The sequence below is a fragment of the Phaenicophaeus curvirostris genome, chromosome 13 (genome assembly GCF_032191515.1).
Source record: "Phaenicophaeus curvirostris isolate KB17595 chromosome 13, BPBGC_Pcur_1.0, whole genome shotgun sequence".
Lineage (NCBI taxonomy): Eukaryota > Metazoa > Chordata > Aves > Cuculiformes > Cuculidae > Phaenicophaeus > Phaenicophaeus curvirostris.
Window position 1 is genome coordinate 21,509,242 of NC_091404.1, and position 12,683 is coordinate 21,521,924.

The 12,683-nt window shown below is 50.0% G+C and overlaps 1 protein-coding gene across 1 annotated transcript in view; it reads right to left on the minus strand.

Annotated features, from left to right (window-relative positions):
• Positions 1-1,909: 1,909 nt before the first annotated feature.
• LOC138726066 (G-protein coupled receptor 83-like) overlaps positions 1,910-12,683 on the minus strand; it is a 30,389-nt gene continuing 19,615 nt past the window's right edge. The window contains exons 2-6 of the mRNA XM_069867479.1: positions 10,641-11,508; positions 9,731-9,856; positions 8,435-8,568; positions 4,636-5,244; positions 1,910-2,624 (exon numbers count right to left, since the gene is read on the minus strand). Of these exons, the coding sequence (XP_069723580.1) occupies positions 4,650-5,244; positions 8,435-8,568; positions 9,731-9,856; positions 10,641-11,024 (1,239 nt within the window). The 5' untranslated portion in view covers positions 11,025-11,508 and the 3' untranslated portion in view covers positions 1,910-2,624; positions 4,636-4,649. The remainder of the gene's footprint in view (positions 2,625-4,635; positions 5,245-8,434; positions 8,569-9,730; positions 9,857-10,640; positions 11,509-12,683) is intronic.

Sequence of the window (12,683 nt, forward strand, 5' to 3'; positions counted from 1 at the left end):
AGACTGTGGCTGGAAGCTCTCCAAGTGCTGCAGTGAGCCTTGCACCCGCAGGTCAGCAGGGATGCAGTCTCTTGCCCCTCAGTCACCGTGCCCTGCCCAGGTCAAACAGCCCAGCTTATCTTGGTTTTTTATGTTGGGCATCCTATTGCTTGCCTGAACGCTGCTGAGAGCGCTGCTGTGTTACCTAGGGCATCCTCAAGTGGCACAAGAGCCTCGAGGCACTGGGCAAAGCATGCGAGGCTTTGAATCTCATTCAGGCATTGATAATTAGCAGTCTAGATAGCTCAGGCATTACAAAGTTGCAATACAGTCAGCCTTTTCATCATGCCCATTTAGGGGAAAAAAATTCAGCAATGAAGAGATGCTACAATTGACAGATTCAAGTAAAACCAGCAAGGTTCTTCTTCCCAGCAAGAGATAGCTAACTGCATGGATTAGCAGATCAAGAGTATGAAGGGAGACCCAATTCTTTGGAATGAGGTCTTTGATTCCTCCAGAAAGAGTATGCAGCCACTTAAAGAAAGAAGGGAAGAGGGGAGTTGTGAGGGGGGTGAACAGCACCTAGGAAATATTAAAGATGGACTCAACACAAGGTTAAGAGACTTCTGCTCCACCCATAGGCACCAGCTGGGACAGGGGGCTGCTGGAACAGCTCTCTTAGAGAAGGGATGATAGACAGGTATGGCTCCAGGATTTGCTTGCTTCCCAGAAGTCTGGCTGCTTCTGAGGAAACCAGCGGCTGGTCCGTACCAGCATTCTTGGGCAAATAGCTCAAGAAACTGCTGAAAATTTCTGTCTATTAATCTTGTATCATAAAACAGCCCCGAGGGTGGGATTTAATCCCTGGCTTGGCTCATACCCCAGAACTTGCCAACAGAGCAGGAACTTTCATTTCAGAACCACAGTGAGAGCCATAGGTTAGTATTTCTCATGGAAGACATCAGTGTTAGTGGTGTTGCTATGGTTATTTCATAGAATCCCAAGATATAATACATACATTGAAAGAAAACAGTCTTTCTTCAGAAACCGTGCGAGTTCTGTGTGAGAGTGTATCACACAGCAGCCTGTGAAAGGCACACTGAGAGCAACAAGCTGATTACGGGGCTGAGCACAGGGCTGGAGGTTCACGGTGCTGCCCAGCTGCTGGGTCGCTCACCGCTCCCCGAGCTGTTACCAAGAGCTTTGGGGGAGTGGGATGTGACTTTCCATTGTGTCTTTGTGAAACATTGGCTTTGCAAGTGTTATTCAAAGAGACCTGGAAAGTTTGGTTCAGGGCAACAAAACACAGCAAATAAAGAATGTCCACCCAGAGTGAAATTCAGTGATTCTGTTAAACACCGCATGGTTTTCAAATAACACCAGTGCTGTTTGCCATGAGCACCTACCTGAATCCACTGACCAGCTGTGAACAGCGAATAAGCCCATGAACCACAGCCACCAAGCTCCGTGTCAGTGTTCTTACCTGATGGATGCTGCTATCACCAGTAGTTCAGCACTTCTGCTATGGTCCTAGAGAGATGAGTACTTGATTTTTATTTATTAATTTGCATGAATCCTGCTACCTCCTGGCAAAGAGTGAGTTTGAACTTCGTTTTCTGGAGGGGTCCTGCGAGAGCACATCAGAAAAGCCTGAGAGCACAGATCAAGTCCTCTGGATCCAGAGCACCATATGGGGGTCTCAGTGCCACAGGGCTGTGCCCACTCCTGCCCCCAGGCCAGGGTCTGGATGACTCCCTGCTTTACCCAACCGTTGTTGAACACATTTTTCTGCTCATTTTTCACCCCTATTCTTGCCCCTGAGGAGGGGGGGGTCCTTTTTCCAGTCATTTCTTTTAAAGTAGGTCCTCACAGAACTTTTGTCCTTCCTGTTCCCATACAACATGGCACCTCCCAGCCTTTCCATGGCTATCTCCCAGGTTGCCCTGAGGCTGTCACTCCTCATGTTTCTAGCCTCAAAGGAAACTTCCCTGTCTCTGGGAGAAGCCCACCCGCCGTACCTTACAATGGTGTCACATTTACACCCTCAGCTCACACTAAAAATTTGTGCTGCAAGGATGGACGATGCTGGGTTTGCGACCTTTGGGAAAAAGTCTCTTAAACTTCTGAAGGTATCTGAGCAGAAATGGGCTCTACATTTCTGTAGGGGAAATTGAAAACTCCATGCTGACATCTGCCCTTTCCACAGGGAATAAAGAACACTTTAATGAAGTGGAATACATGGTAGCTTGAGGGCCATTCACTGAAAGCTGATGAGGAGTGACAAATGCTAAAAGGCAAATGACAGCTTCTCTTACCAATTAAATGAGGTGATGCTCCTTACTTAGAGAGGCTTTTAACATTTTTAAAATCCCACAATGAATCTTTCAACTGAAACGGCCTTTCCACAGAGGGAGGGCAGTGCCGGTGCCCAGCAGCAGGCCACCCTCAGCTCCCATACCCAAACAACCATTAGTTCCAAGAGAAGTGCCTCAGGGATCGTGTATTCCTCCATTTCTGCTGCCACTCATGATGTTCCTCCTCGTGCAGATGTTGAAACGTTCACCTGAGGTGTAGGGACGTGGCCGAGTGGGGTCAGGTGTCCTGGAAGCAAGGATGTCCCCTCCTTTCTCTCTTGTTCCTTCTCACTGCACGAATAGGGGCAAAAAAAAATCAGTCCTTAGTGTCTCTTCTTCAGCCTCTCTCATCCTCCCCCAGGTTGGTGCTGGGAGCACATCATCATCCCCACCAGTGACCTGGGTCCCCCCCACCTCCTCCCTGGGCAGATGCACAGGTCAGTCAATCACTAGGGTAGACAAGGAACACTCCTTACCCTGAGCAGCCAAGGTTGCCCCTAAACTACTGAAACCCATCACCGGGGTTACTGGAATAGGTGAGGTGCCCGGGGTAAGGGTCCTGCTGCACCCACCGGGGAGCTGCCGCCCCTCTGCGCTGCCAGCACAGCTCAGCCTCTGTCACCATCACTTCCCAGTGTACTGGTGTTCAACAGAGCTATTTCTATCCAAAGCCGTTTGTTTGGGGGTTTTTTTGCCATCAGTACAGCACTTCCCGATGCATTTCAGGCCTGAGGGCCAGCGAGCAACACCGCCAGCTGCTCCGTCCCCGTGCAGCACGCACCCTTTGCCAGCACCAGGCTCCAGAGGATCCTCAGGCGCTGTCGAGACCCAAAGCACACCCAGCTTTATTCCTGCAAAGGACCTACAACTACGCAGCCCTGAGTCTGGGCAGATAAGCAAGTAACAAACATTTTTCCATCTTTTATCCCTCTCCCCAGGTGAGAGAAGCCCCTCACCTCACTCAAGCTCCACAAGGGCAGCTGGGAGGAGGTGCCCGGACGCTCTGGCCTCAGCGCAGCTTGAAGCAGGATGGAGAAAGGGACATCGCTGGCCAGACCCAGGGGGCTTCCAGCTCCTGCTCCCCAGTGCCAGCCACTGCTCCACACTGCCGGCAAAATCACCCAGCATTTCTGCTCTCTTCCTGCCTTTGATGTCTCTTGTCCTTACCTTTTGCTTTTTCCTCTCTCTCCTGTACTAACTACTTTTGTCCCATATCCTTTTCTTCACCTGCCTCCCAAGCAGAGCTAAATTAAATTGCATTTTTTCCCAGGACCACAAACAGAAATCTTCCCTTAGTCTGAGTTGATTCTATTGTTTAAATAAAACTCTTCTACAGCAATTAGCAATTACACGGAAAGGTTTCATTCCTCAGATCATAAATGGTGCAACCCTGATGAAATATTTTGCAGCTCCTTGTTTCATGCCAGTGTTTCATACCATTTCCTGAATCAATATATTCATAATAAAAACACAAATTCTCAATGGCCTAAATTTGTCCACCTAAGCACGGTCAGAGCCTGCTGCCGCTGATGCTGGGCGTGCATTCCTGCTTCCTCCTCTGCTGGGGCTGCATTTCAGCTGCCAGCCCTGAAGCGGCAGAGGGAGAGGTGGGACAGGGCTGGGTCAGGGCGAGCCAGGGGAGGAGGAGCAGCACTATCCAAAGCAGAGATTGCTACAGACTGACCCTTATCTCTGCTGGGAGGCTTTGGAATAAATTACCTAGTGAAACTCCATATGGATGGAGTCAACCTGAGTGACCAGGTCCTTCCTTCAAATACATTAGAACAGGTCATCATCATCGTCGTCAAATGGTTTGGAATGGAAGGGTCCTTAAAGGCCATCCAGTTCCACACCACACGCCCCCATCCCAGTCAAGGACACCTCCCACTGGATCAGGGTGCTCAAAGCCCCATCCAGAGGTGGTCCCTCTGTTGCCTGCAAAGCCCCCAAGTCATGGCACACATGATGAGCACTGAGACAGGCCAGTGACTCAGGACAGCATGAGCAGTGATGGAAACACAGGTCCTGCTCCCTCTTCCATTCAGATGGGAAAACCCCAAAGCAAATCTCCCTATCTGTGGACCTCCGTGTCCACAGAACATATACCTGATCCTTGGATCAGCTGCAGTTATGGGCTCACAGGGAGGGTGCTGGAGAGGCTCCGTTCCCACCGCACTCAGTAAAGAGGCTCCTACTGTCACGCAAGTCAAAAGTCAGTACTGAAATACGAGAGCAGCAATATAAATTCCTGAGGAAAAACAGGGACATGCTTTCTGATGTCTACTAAGTCCAGGTAACTCACCTCAGCCCGTCAGCTCACAGGTCTGTGTTGGCCGTCTGGACATTTACAGTGGTGTAAACGGTCTGCGAGGCAGGTCCCTTCCTGTACCTGGCCTGCTCCATCCACGCCTCACGGCAGGACGTGACCACAGGCAGTAGCACATTGTCCTGAGCCTGAGGCACCTTCTGGCACATGCAGAGCAGGGACTTGAGCTCCGAGCGGAAGCTCTCGTTCAGCCAGCAGTAGATGAAAGGGTTGTAGCAGGTGCTGCTCATGGCAAACCAGTGCAGGGCGAAATAGAGAGAGTTCTTTGTCTTGATGCCCAGACTGGAGATGAGCACCACGTAGCAGTTGAGAGGGAACCAGCAGACAGCAAAGACCACCACCACCAGCATCAGCATCTTGATGCTCTTCTTCTTGTTCTTGTGGTGGATGATGTACTGCTGCGTGGTGACGTCACCAATGGCATTGCGGAGCCACAGCTTCTTGGCCAAGCGTGTGTAGGTGACAGTGATGATTAGCAGAGGCAGGAGGTAAAGAAGGAGGAAGGTAGACAGGTCCAGATACTTCCAGACCAGTTCTGCAGGCTCAGGAAAATCAGGGATACACAAACTCCGGACAGTGGCTTCCCTTGAAAAGAAAGAAACACAACTAGCATCTGGCCATCCCTGTCCTAACAGATGCTGCTGATTCAGCAAGCCACCATGGGGCTTCCACACCACCCACAGCTTCCTCCTCAGATTTGTTGTACAGACAGAGAGGGCCAGATATTGCTTAGCTTAGCAAAACGCAGCTCAGTCAAACCTCTGAAAGAAGCAGTGGCCTGTCTGCCCCTTCCCCGTGTGCATGGGCACAGAGACCTGGCCATGCCTACCTCCCTTTCCCCAGAAACCCAGTGCAGGAGGAAACAGGGCAAGGGCTGAGACCTACCTCACTCCTGCCTTTCTCTGGTCTCATAGCTGATTCCTACACACCTGGAAAAAGGACATGTGATCCCAGGTTTCCCTGAATGTGCCCACTCAAAAATCCAGCCTGGGAGGTGTTCCTCCTCCCAGCGTGGGCTACGCACAGTCACCTGGTCGTGCACAACTCACCTGGTCCTCCCGGGACATGGCAGAGTCACCACATGTGCTCAGATCCTGGCTGCAGCACACTTGCAAGAGTTCTGGCTTGTCATTGCTGCACGTTTATTTCCAGAGGATGTTTCCTCCTTTTCTTTCCTTTTTCCCCCCTCTTTTTCTTTCTCTTATTCCATTTCGCTCTTCTCTCTTCAGTCTGGGTCCTCGGCTTGCTTTATCCAGCACAGCCTTTAGCTCCCATCAAGCTGTGCTGTTTGTTGCAGTACTGATTAAGATCTTTAATATCCTGTTTCCCACCTCTGACGCTTGCTGCGGTGCCACAGAAGAATACTGCTTGAATGCGGAGGGCTGAACGAGCGACCCAGGGTGCCAGAGGGGTGACGAACCGTGTGGGAGCAGAGCTCCACCAAGTGCAGCTGTGGGAGATCCTGGAGATGCTGCTTGAGAGGTGAACTGATGTAGAGGGGAAGAGCATCCTTTCTGAACCATGCTCCTGACCTTTTTCTCTCTGGGAACCTGGTGAGGGTGACACTTCAGTGCAGGAGGAAGCCTAAAAACGCCTTTGAATGGAGCAGGGAGCAGAGTAAGACCACAGGTAATCAAAACCCCGCTGCTGCCCTCACTGCCCGTTCCCTCTGCCCCCAAAGGAGGAGCGCAGGGCTCTACAAGAGGCTCGCAGTTACCTCATGGAAGAGGCTGTTTGAGAGCAAAGCCCATCAGGACACTGCATTTTGGTAAATTCAGGAATGACCATGGACGTGGCCACATGCTGCACCCTGCAGCCAGAGATGTTTGATGCTGGGAGTCCATATGCTCCTGTTCCCAGAGCCCCAGCAGCTCCCAGGTGGGACTCCTCAGGAGTCCAGCCTGGGCAAGAGCTATTACAAGCAATATTACAACTGTGCTTTTTAATCAATGGAAAGCAGGGCTGAAAATAGCACGCCCTGGAAGTCCTTATAGTGCTGAACTGCCTCATGCCATTGCTAGGCTCGGTTTCCTCCAGTCGTGCCAAGGGATGAGGGGAGACAGGTGCCACGAAATAGATACGGCGTTCGTTCATTCATAAGCAATTTGTTCAGCAATGCCCCACACGCAGCTGTGAAGCAATGCAAGCACAGGAGAAACCCAGCACTCTGTTTACATCGGAGCAGCTGAGGATCTCATGTCCCCCAGGGAGGTCTCTCTGTCACATCAACCATGAGCACAAGTCGGGAAAGCCATGGAGCCCCAGATTACGCTCCTGCTTTGTGTGACCTCTCATGTATGAACAGCAATAAAAGGTCTGTGCAGGCAGTCCAGCGCTTTCCCTGCCACAATGATGGGAGGGAAGCAGTTGTGCTGTGGGAAGATATTTCTCCTTTATACAGAGGGTCAGTGTGAACCCTTCTCCTGCTGCTGCCTCCTTATCCTGCTCCCTGGGATGCTGCTCTTGGGTTGAAAATGCTGCTCACTGTAAGATCATCTCCTTGGCCTTGAGTCCACCATTCCTGGGGTGCAGGCACTGACGCTGTGACACACCCCACAGCACACACCAGTTTGTACAGCACTATGGAGTCCAAGCCAGGACGAGCCACCAGCAGGTGGGGAAGAGAGGACTAGAGCAGATCAGGTAGCATGGAGGAACAAAAGGCTGCAAGGGCAAACCAATCCAAAACTTTCGGTTCATTATTTCTACCTGGTAGACAGGCAACTTCCCAGCAACAAAAGCCATCACCTGACCAGCTGGAAGGGGGACAAGATAAGATTTTTAGTTATTTATTCATTTCCTTCCTTCTTTCCCACCCCCTAGATCAGAAACTTCACTCTCTTCTGTTGCTTCAGAAATCCTCACATGAATGTGAACTTTGACTTCATCTCCTTTTAATAGCTTCTGTTCCGTTCAGCCAAGCAAAGAGCTCCCTGCCCTGCTGGGCACGGCAGAGCAGCTCATAGAGAAGAGCTGGTGTCCCTGTCAAAGCACTGTTCTTCTCTCCAGCCCTTCGCTGCAGAGGAAGGGGAGGCTTCTCTTTTTCTTTTCTTGTTTATATAACATTGGGTAGAGGAGTCACAAGCTTTAAGCAAGGATAATGCCAGATGGATGAAATGCAAGGAAGTTAAAATGTGTGAACCAGCTCAAGGGATGTTGGAGACCTGGGGATCATGGCCCTGCTGACTCATGAAAGCGGTCCTCTCCGCCCTGCTCTCTCTGTGCAGTCTTGCTAATCTCAGCACCAGATGTTTACACCGTGGGTTCTGTTTTCTTTCTTTTTCAAACTGCAGCTTTGCCTCCCTCCTTCCTCCTTTCCTGAGGAAGTGGCCAGACAGTCTTCTTAGGTCTGAGGAGCTGAGCAACCATGAGGAGGGAAGAGGAAAGGTCCTCGGGAGAAAATCTCCTCCTGGGACCAAAGCCCCTCCTGACATCGTGACATCGGAGCAGGTCTGGCTCACAGAACTGTCATGCCCTGGCTGTGCCCAGAGTTACCACCAGCACCAGGCAGGGCGGTCAGACTCACCTCCTTGTCCAGGCATCTGGAAGATGGTGAAAATAAACCCAGGTCCTGAGGATGTGCATGTCTGCAGTGAGGCAGGTGAGCAGAGACAACGTCATGGGATGTGAGGTTTCATCCACACGTGAAAACCCACCGATACCCCTGTGTCCTTCCACAAGTCTGGGAGCCCCCCAGCAGCTCTCACCACTGAGAGGCACTGTCACAGGGGCTATCGGACCTCCTAGCACTTACTTGCAAGGGAAAATAACTCACCTGTAGTTGTACTGGAAAAGCTTTTGATAGATGGCATGGGGCAGGGAGAAGCAGGTTGCCATCAGCCAGATAACGGAGATGCTGAGCGCTCCCTTGGTTAGTGACATCCTCTGCTTCAGTGGGTGCAGGATGACCTGCAACACAGACCGCACTGTGACTCTTAGCTCCTGGAAAAGGAAAGTCCCTTCACCAGTGCACAGAGCAGAGGTATTTCTGACATGATCGAATGATGTTAAGAAAATGACTGCCACGATCAGGAAAATGTCCTGCTTATTAGTGTGACCTGGAAAATGGGAAACATTGAACTTTTCAGTCTGCCTAGAACTGCTTTTGATTAAAATTTTTCCTCTATTTTGTTTTGCGAGGACCATTTTTCTTAAATTATGGGTTACATTAGGTAGAAAACAAAAGGTATCTACCTAAGTCTGTTCGCTTGTGGGTATGCTTGTTCATTCTGTGTAAACTGCATAAAGAATGATCTCCTGTTCCAGCTGAATCCATGCAGCTGAGCCCTCCTTCCTTCTTCAGAGGCATTAACTCACCTTTTATGAGATTTTCTTTGTTAGATGAAAAGGTGAAGAGCTTATAAAATCTGGGAGCCTGGAAGATACTATGTGGCTGACAGGAAAGGAGAGTGATCACTAGAGATAAGCATGTGGGCTGCCCTCTCTCTCCTGCCCTGGTGACGCAGCCAGCACCTGGCTCAGCCCAGCTGCAGGCAGACAGTGGGCACAGCCTTCTCACAGCTCCAAAGGGTCCTCCCAGTATTTCCAGCAGAGATTCCCCTCTTCACTCCCTGTTATACCAGTATAGCATCAGTCCCATAGTTATAACACGGGACTCCAGTCTCAGAATACCTCAGGTCTGGGAAACTCAAAATCTTGGGAAGGTTCCCTGTACAGCAGAAGGAACACTCTGCACTCTGTGTAAAACACAGCTTCTTGAATCCACTGTACTTGCCCTGCTGTACCTGAGGGCTAGGTTAGACCTGGATTTTTCAAATTACCTGAAAAACATGTTCTTACCTTTTTATACGGAAAGTCTGGAAGTATCCTTTAAATCTCTGATGCTGCGTTTTGTTGTTTCTCCCCTCTCCGGTACCTGGGACCCCACACAAGTCCATCAAGCCTTCCTACTCCAATGCACAAGGGGCATCTTTGGATTTAGCTCTAGACCCTTCTCACTGGATATGGGCTTAATCCCCAGGATTCAGCCACCTTGATTCCATGGCTCAACCAAGACTGATAGGTGCTTGGGAAGAGCCCTGCAAGGACGCATGGAGAGGTGGTATTTTACCTGGTGCCTGTCCAGGGCGATGGCCGTCAGGGTCAGCGTGGAGACGTGGAGGGAGCAGTACTGCACGAAGCGGCTGATGTGGCACATGGCCTTCCCAAAGATCCACGTGCTGTTCACAAACCGAACCTGAGGGTACAACAACAGGCTATCAGCCAGCAAACATACTGGAGAGAAATCCACAGGGAAGCCCTTTAGGGTTCACCTGAGCCAGCACACACATTTTGGCTGCCTGGCTGGGCAGCTTCATCTGAAACCCAAAGAAAGTTCAGTGGAGTTTGCAGCATCTTTACGTAAGAGTTCATGAGGTCAAACACGACAGATTAAATGAGTGGTGCTGTTGCAGCCCTCCTGGCCTGTTCGTATAAACGCTATTTGTGAACCTCGGTAATAACTTTCCAATTACACCAGCAACTGCATTTGGGAACAGTGGACCATGTTTTGGTCACACAAACGCCTCCTCAGCTCTGGAGAGCTTTCAGTGAAGACTTTACCTAACTGGCACATCTGAAAAGCTTGACTACTTTCTTCCAGTCACCTGAGTGTGACTGGCATTAGAGCTTTTCCAACCCATTAAGTTCTACATTTGACTTTCTAGTGTGATCCTGCATGTACATTAAAAGGGCAAGTTCATCCAGGTACTTATTCTGCATGCCATAAGAAGCTCTTGCTGTGGTTTGGTGGCATACTTGGAGGGATTTTTTAGGAGATACAGAGTCTACTAGAGCAAAGGGAGCCCACAGGTTGCTCAACAGTGTTTTATTTGCCTGGCAGAGCTGTCTATTAGACTTGATTGTGTTGGGTTTGCACCTCAGTCTTAGAAGGGCACGCATAGAGAGAGCACAACCATCAGGCAAAGCATTCTTGTGAGACTCCCCTCCCAGTGAAAAAAACAGCACAGCAGGCCACTTACCAGGGTAAAAGGTGTGTTGAGCAGCGTGATCATAATGTCAGACACTGCCAGGTTGACGATGAAAAGGCTAGTGGCTGAGTGCATCCTCTTGTTCTTCAGCACCACATGGCACACTAGCATATTCCCAAAGAGGGACATGATGATAATCACTGAGTACGCCACGATTAGGAGAGCTTTCACGGTTGGTTTCTGGGATTCTGGCTCATACTTAGCCAGCTCAGCAAATTTCTCCCACTCAACAATGCGGCTGTCTGTCCAGTTGAAGATGGTCCTGTTGGTTACTTGGTAGATTGACATGAGTTTGGTCAAGGAAGAGTAATGGTCGGACTCCTCAAGAAACCTCACCATCAGTGACCTATATGACTGAAGCAGCATGCGGGGCATGGTGGGTTAACCCGAGTCTTCACTCGGTTCGAGGCTGCTGGGATCACAGCTTCAGCTGGCATAGCAAGTGATCCATCAGCTTCAGCTACTCAGCTCTATGAAGCTGGTAAAGATGCAGTTGCCATTGCAAACAACTTAAAAGGCAAAGCTAGAGGGAGCCTCTAAGGTGCAATGGGTTCCCCAGCGGCAGAGGCGGCACTGGGGAGCAATTCCAGCTAGCAAGTTGGAAAGGAGCTGGTTTGGGAACACATGCTCTCAACCCCTCATACATCAAGAACAGCAATAGCTCTGCAGGCAGGCTGGAAAGAAGAGGTAGTTGTTACATGTAGCAAAAGCAGGAAACCCTCATGTGGAGTTTGAAGTTGGTTTACTCCCACATCGGCTTTTTCTTCTTTGTTCTCACCTGAGCCCATTTTTCCTCCAAGTCTTAGAAGGCCACACTGTTGGTGCTTTCATCTTCCACTTCAAAATGCCCAGTTCTTTTCTGTTGAAATGGAAAAGTAAAGCCATTAAGGGGATCGATTTTAAGAGTACAGGCAGCTTTTGTCTGCATCAAACCCCAGCAATTATCCTAAAGTGATTCAGAACCCAGAAATGACATCATAAGCTGACTTTGGTTTATCTCATATTTTCTCCTCCAAACAACAACCGAAGCCTTGCTTCCAGTGTCTCAGTGTCAGCAAGACAAGGGCCTCTCCTGCAAAAAGGGACACGTGGCAGTAGAGGTATACAACTCACAGAGGAGCCACTTACATCGTATGAAAACAAACAGACACACAGCAGTAGTCACACAAGTACCACTCCCTGCGGACAAAGCTCTGCTTCCTTACCTTACCTTTACCGATCCCTATTTTCAGATATTTCTAAGTAGGTTTTTTAAGTTGCATTGATCTGTTGATGTTAGGCAGAACCTGTTAACCAAGGACTCTGGTATTTACAGATATACTATGTGAGGGAGGAGAAAGTTGTTTAGAAGCTATGCTGGGTTCTCCAGGAGAGCATCTGGTTCGGTTGGTACGTGCCATTCCCATAAAGCCCCGTGGCTGTGCACACAAATCAATGGATCTCACACAGTGCAAGGGATTAACAAGCAGAGCTTTCCGAGCACTAAAAGGTTCCACAACACTGTCCCGCAGCGTGGAGTGTGGGCTACCCGGGGCAGCCAGCCCGCGGCACGGCAGGTGATGGCAGGAGGCAGACATCAGGCAGGAGGCAGAGACAGGCTGTTTTATGATGGAATTAAGGTGCAGAGAACCAAGGGTGTTTGCACCCATGCGTTCCCTTAATACAATCCACCTTGGCTTGTCTGCTTACTCTGGGGAGCATTGGGAGTTCTGGAGGACTAACGAGAGCACATGGTCATTAAAGTAGCTTGGAGGGGTGAAAGAAGAGAGGAATCCTCCAGAAGATGGAGAGAAAAAAACAGTGTAGAAAAGAGGCTACAGCTGCTTCCCAGGCAGATTTCTGAGTGAGAGAAGCCTGGCTAGGACAGGGAGAATGACAAATGCCCATGAATTCTGCTGGAGCGAAGCAGCTGTAACACAGCGGGCAATTCAGCTCCTTGTTGTTCTCCAAATTCTGAAGGTACTGGGAGCATGAGGACCAGCCCTAGACCAGATCTCAGTCTGACTCACAAGACACGAACCTGGGGAGCTGCCA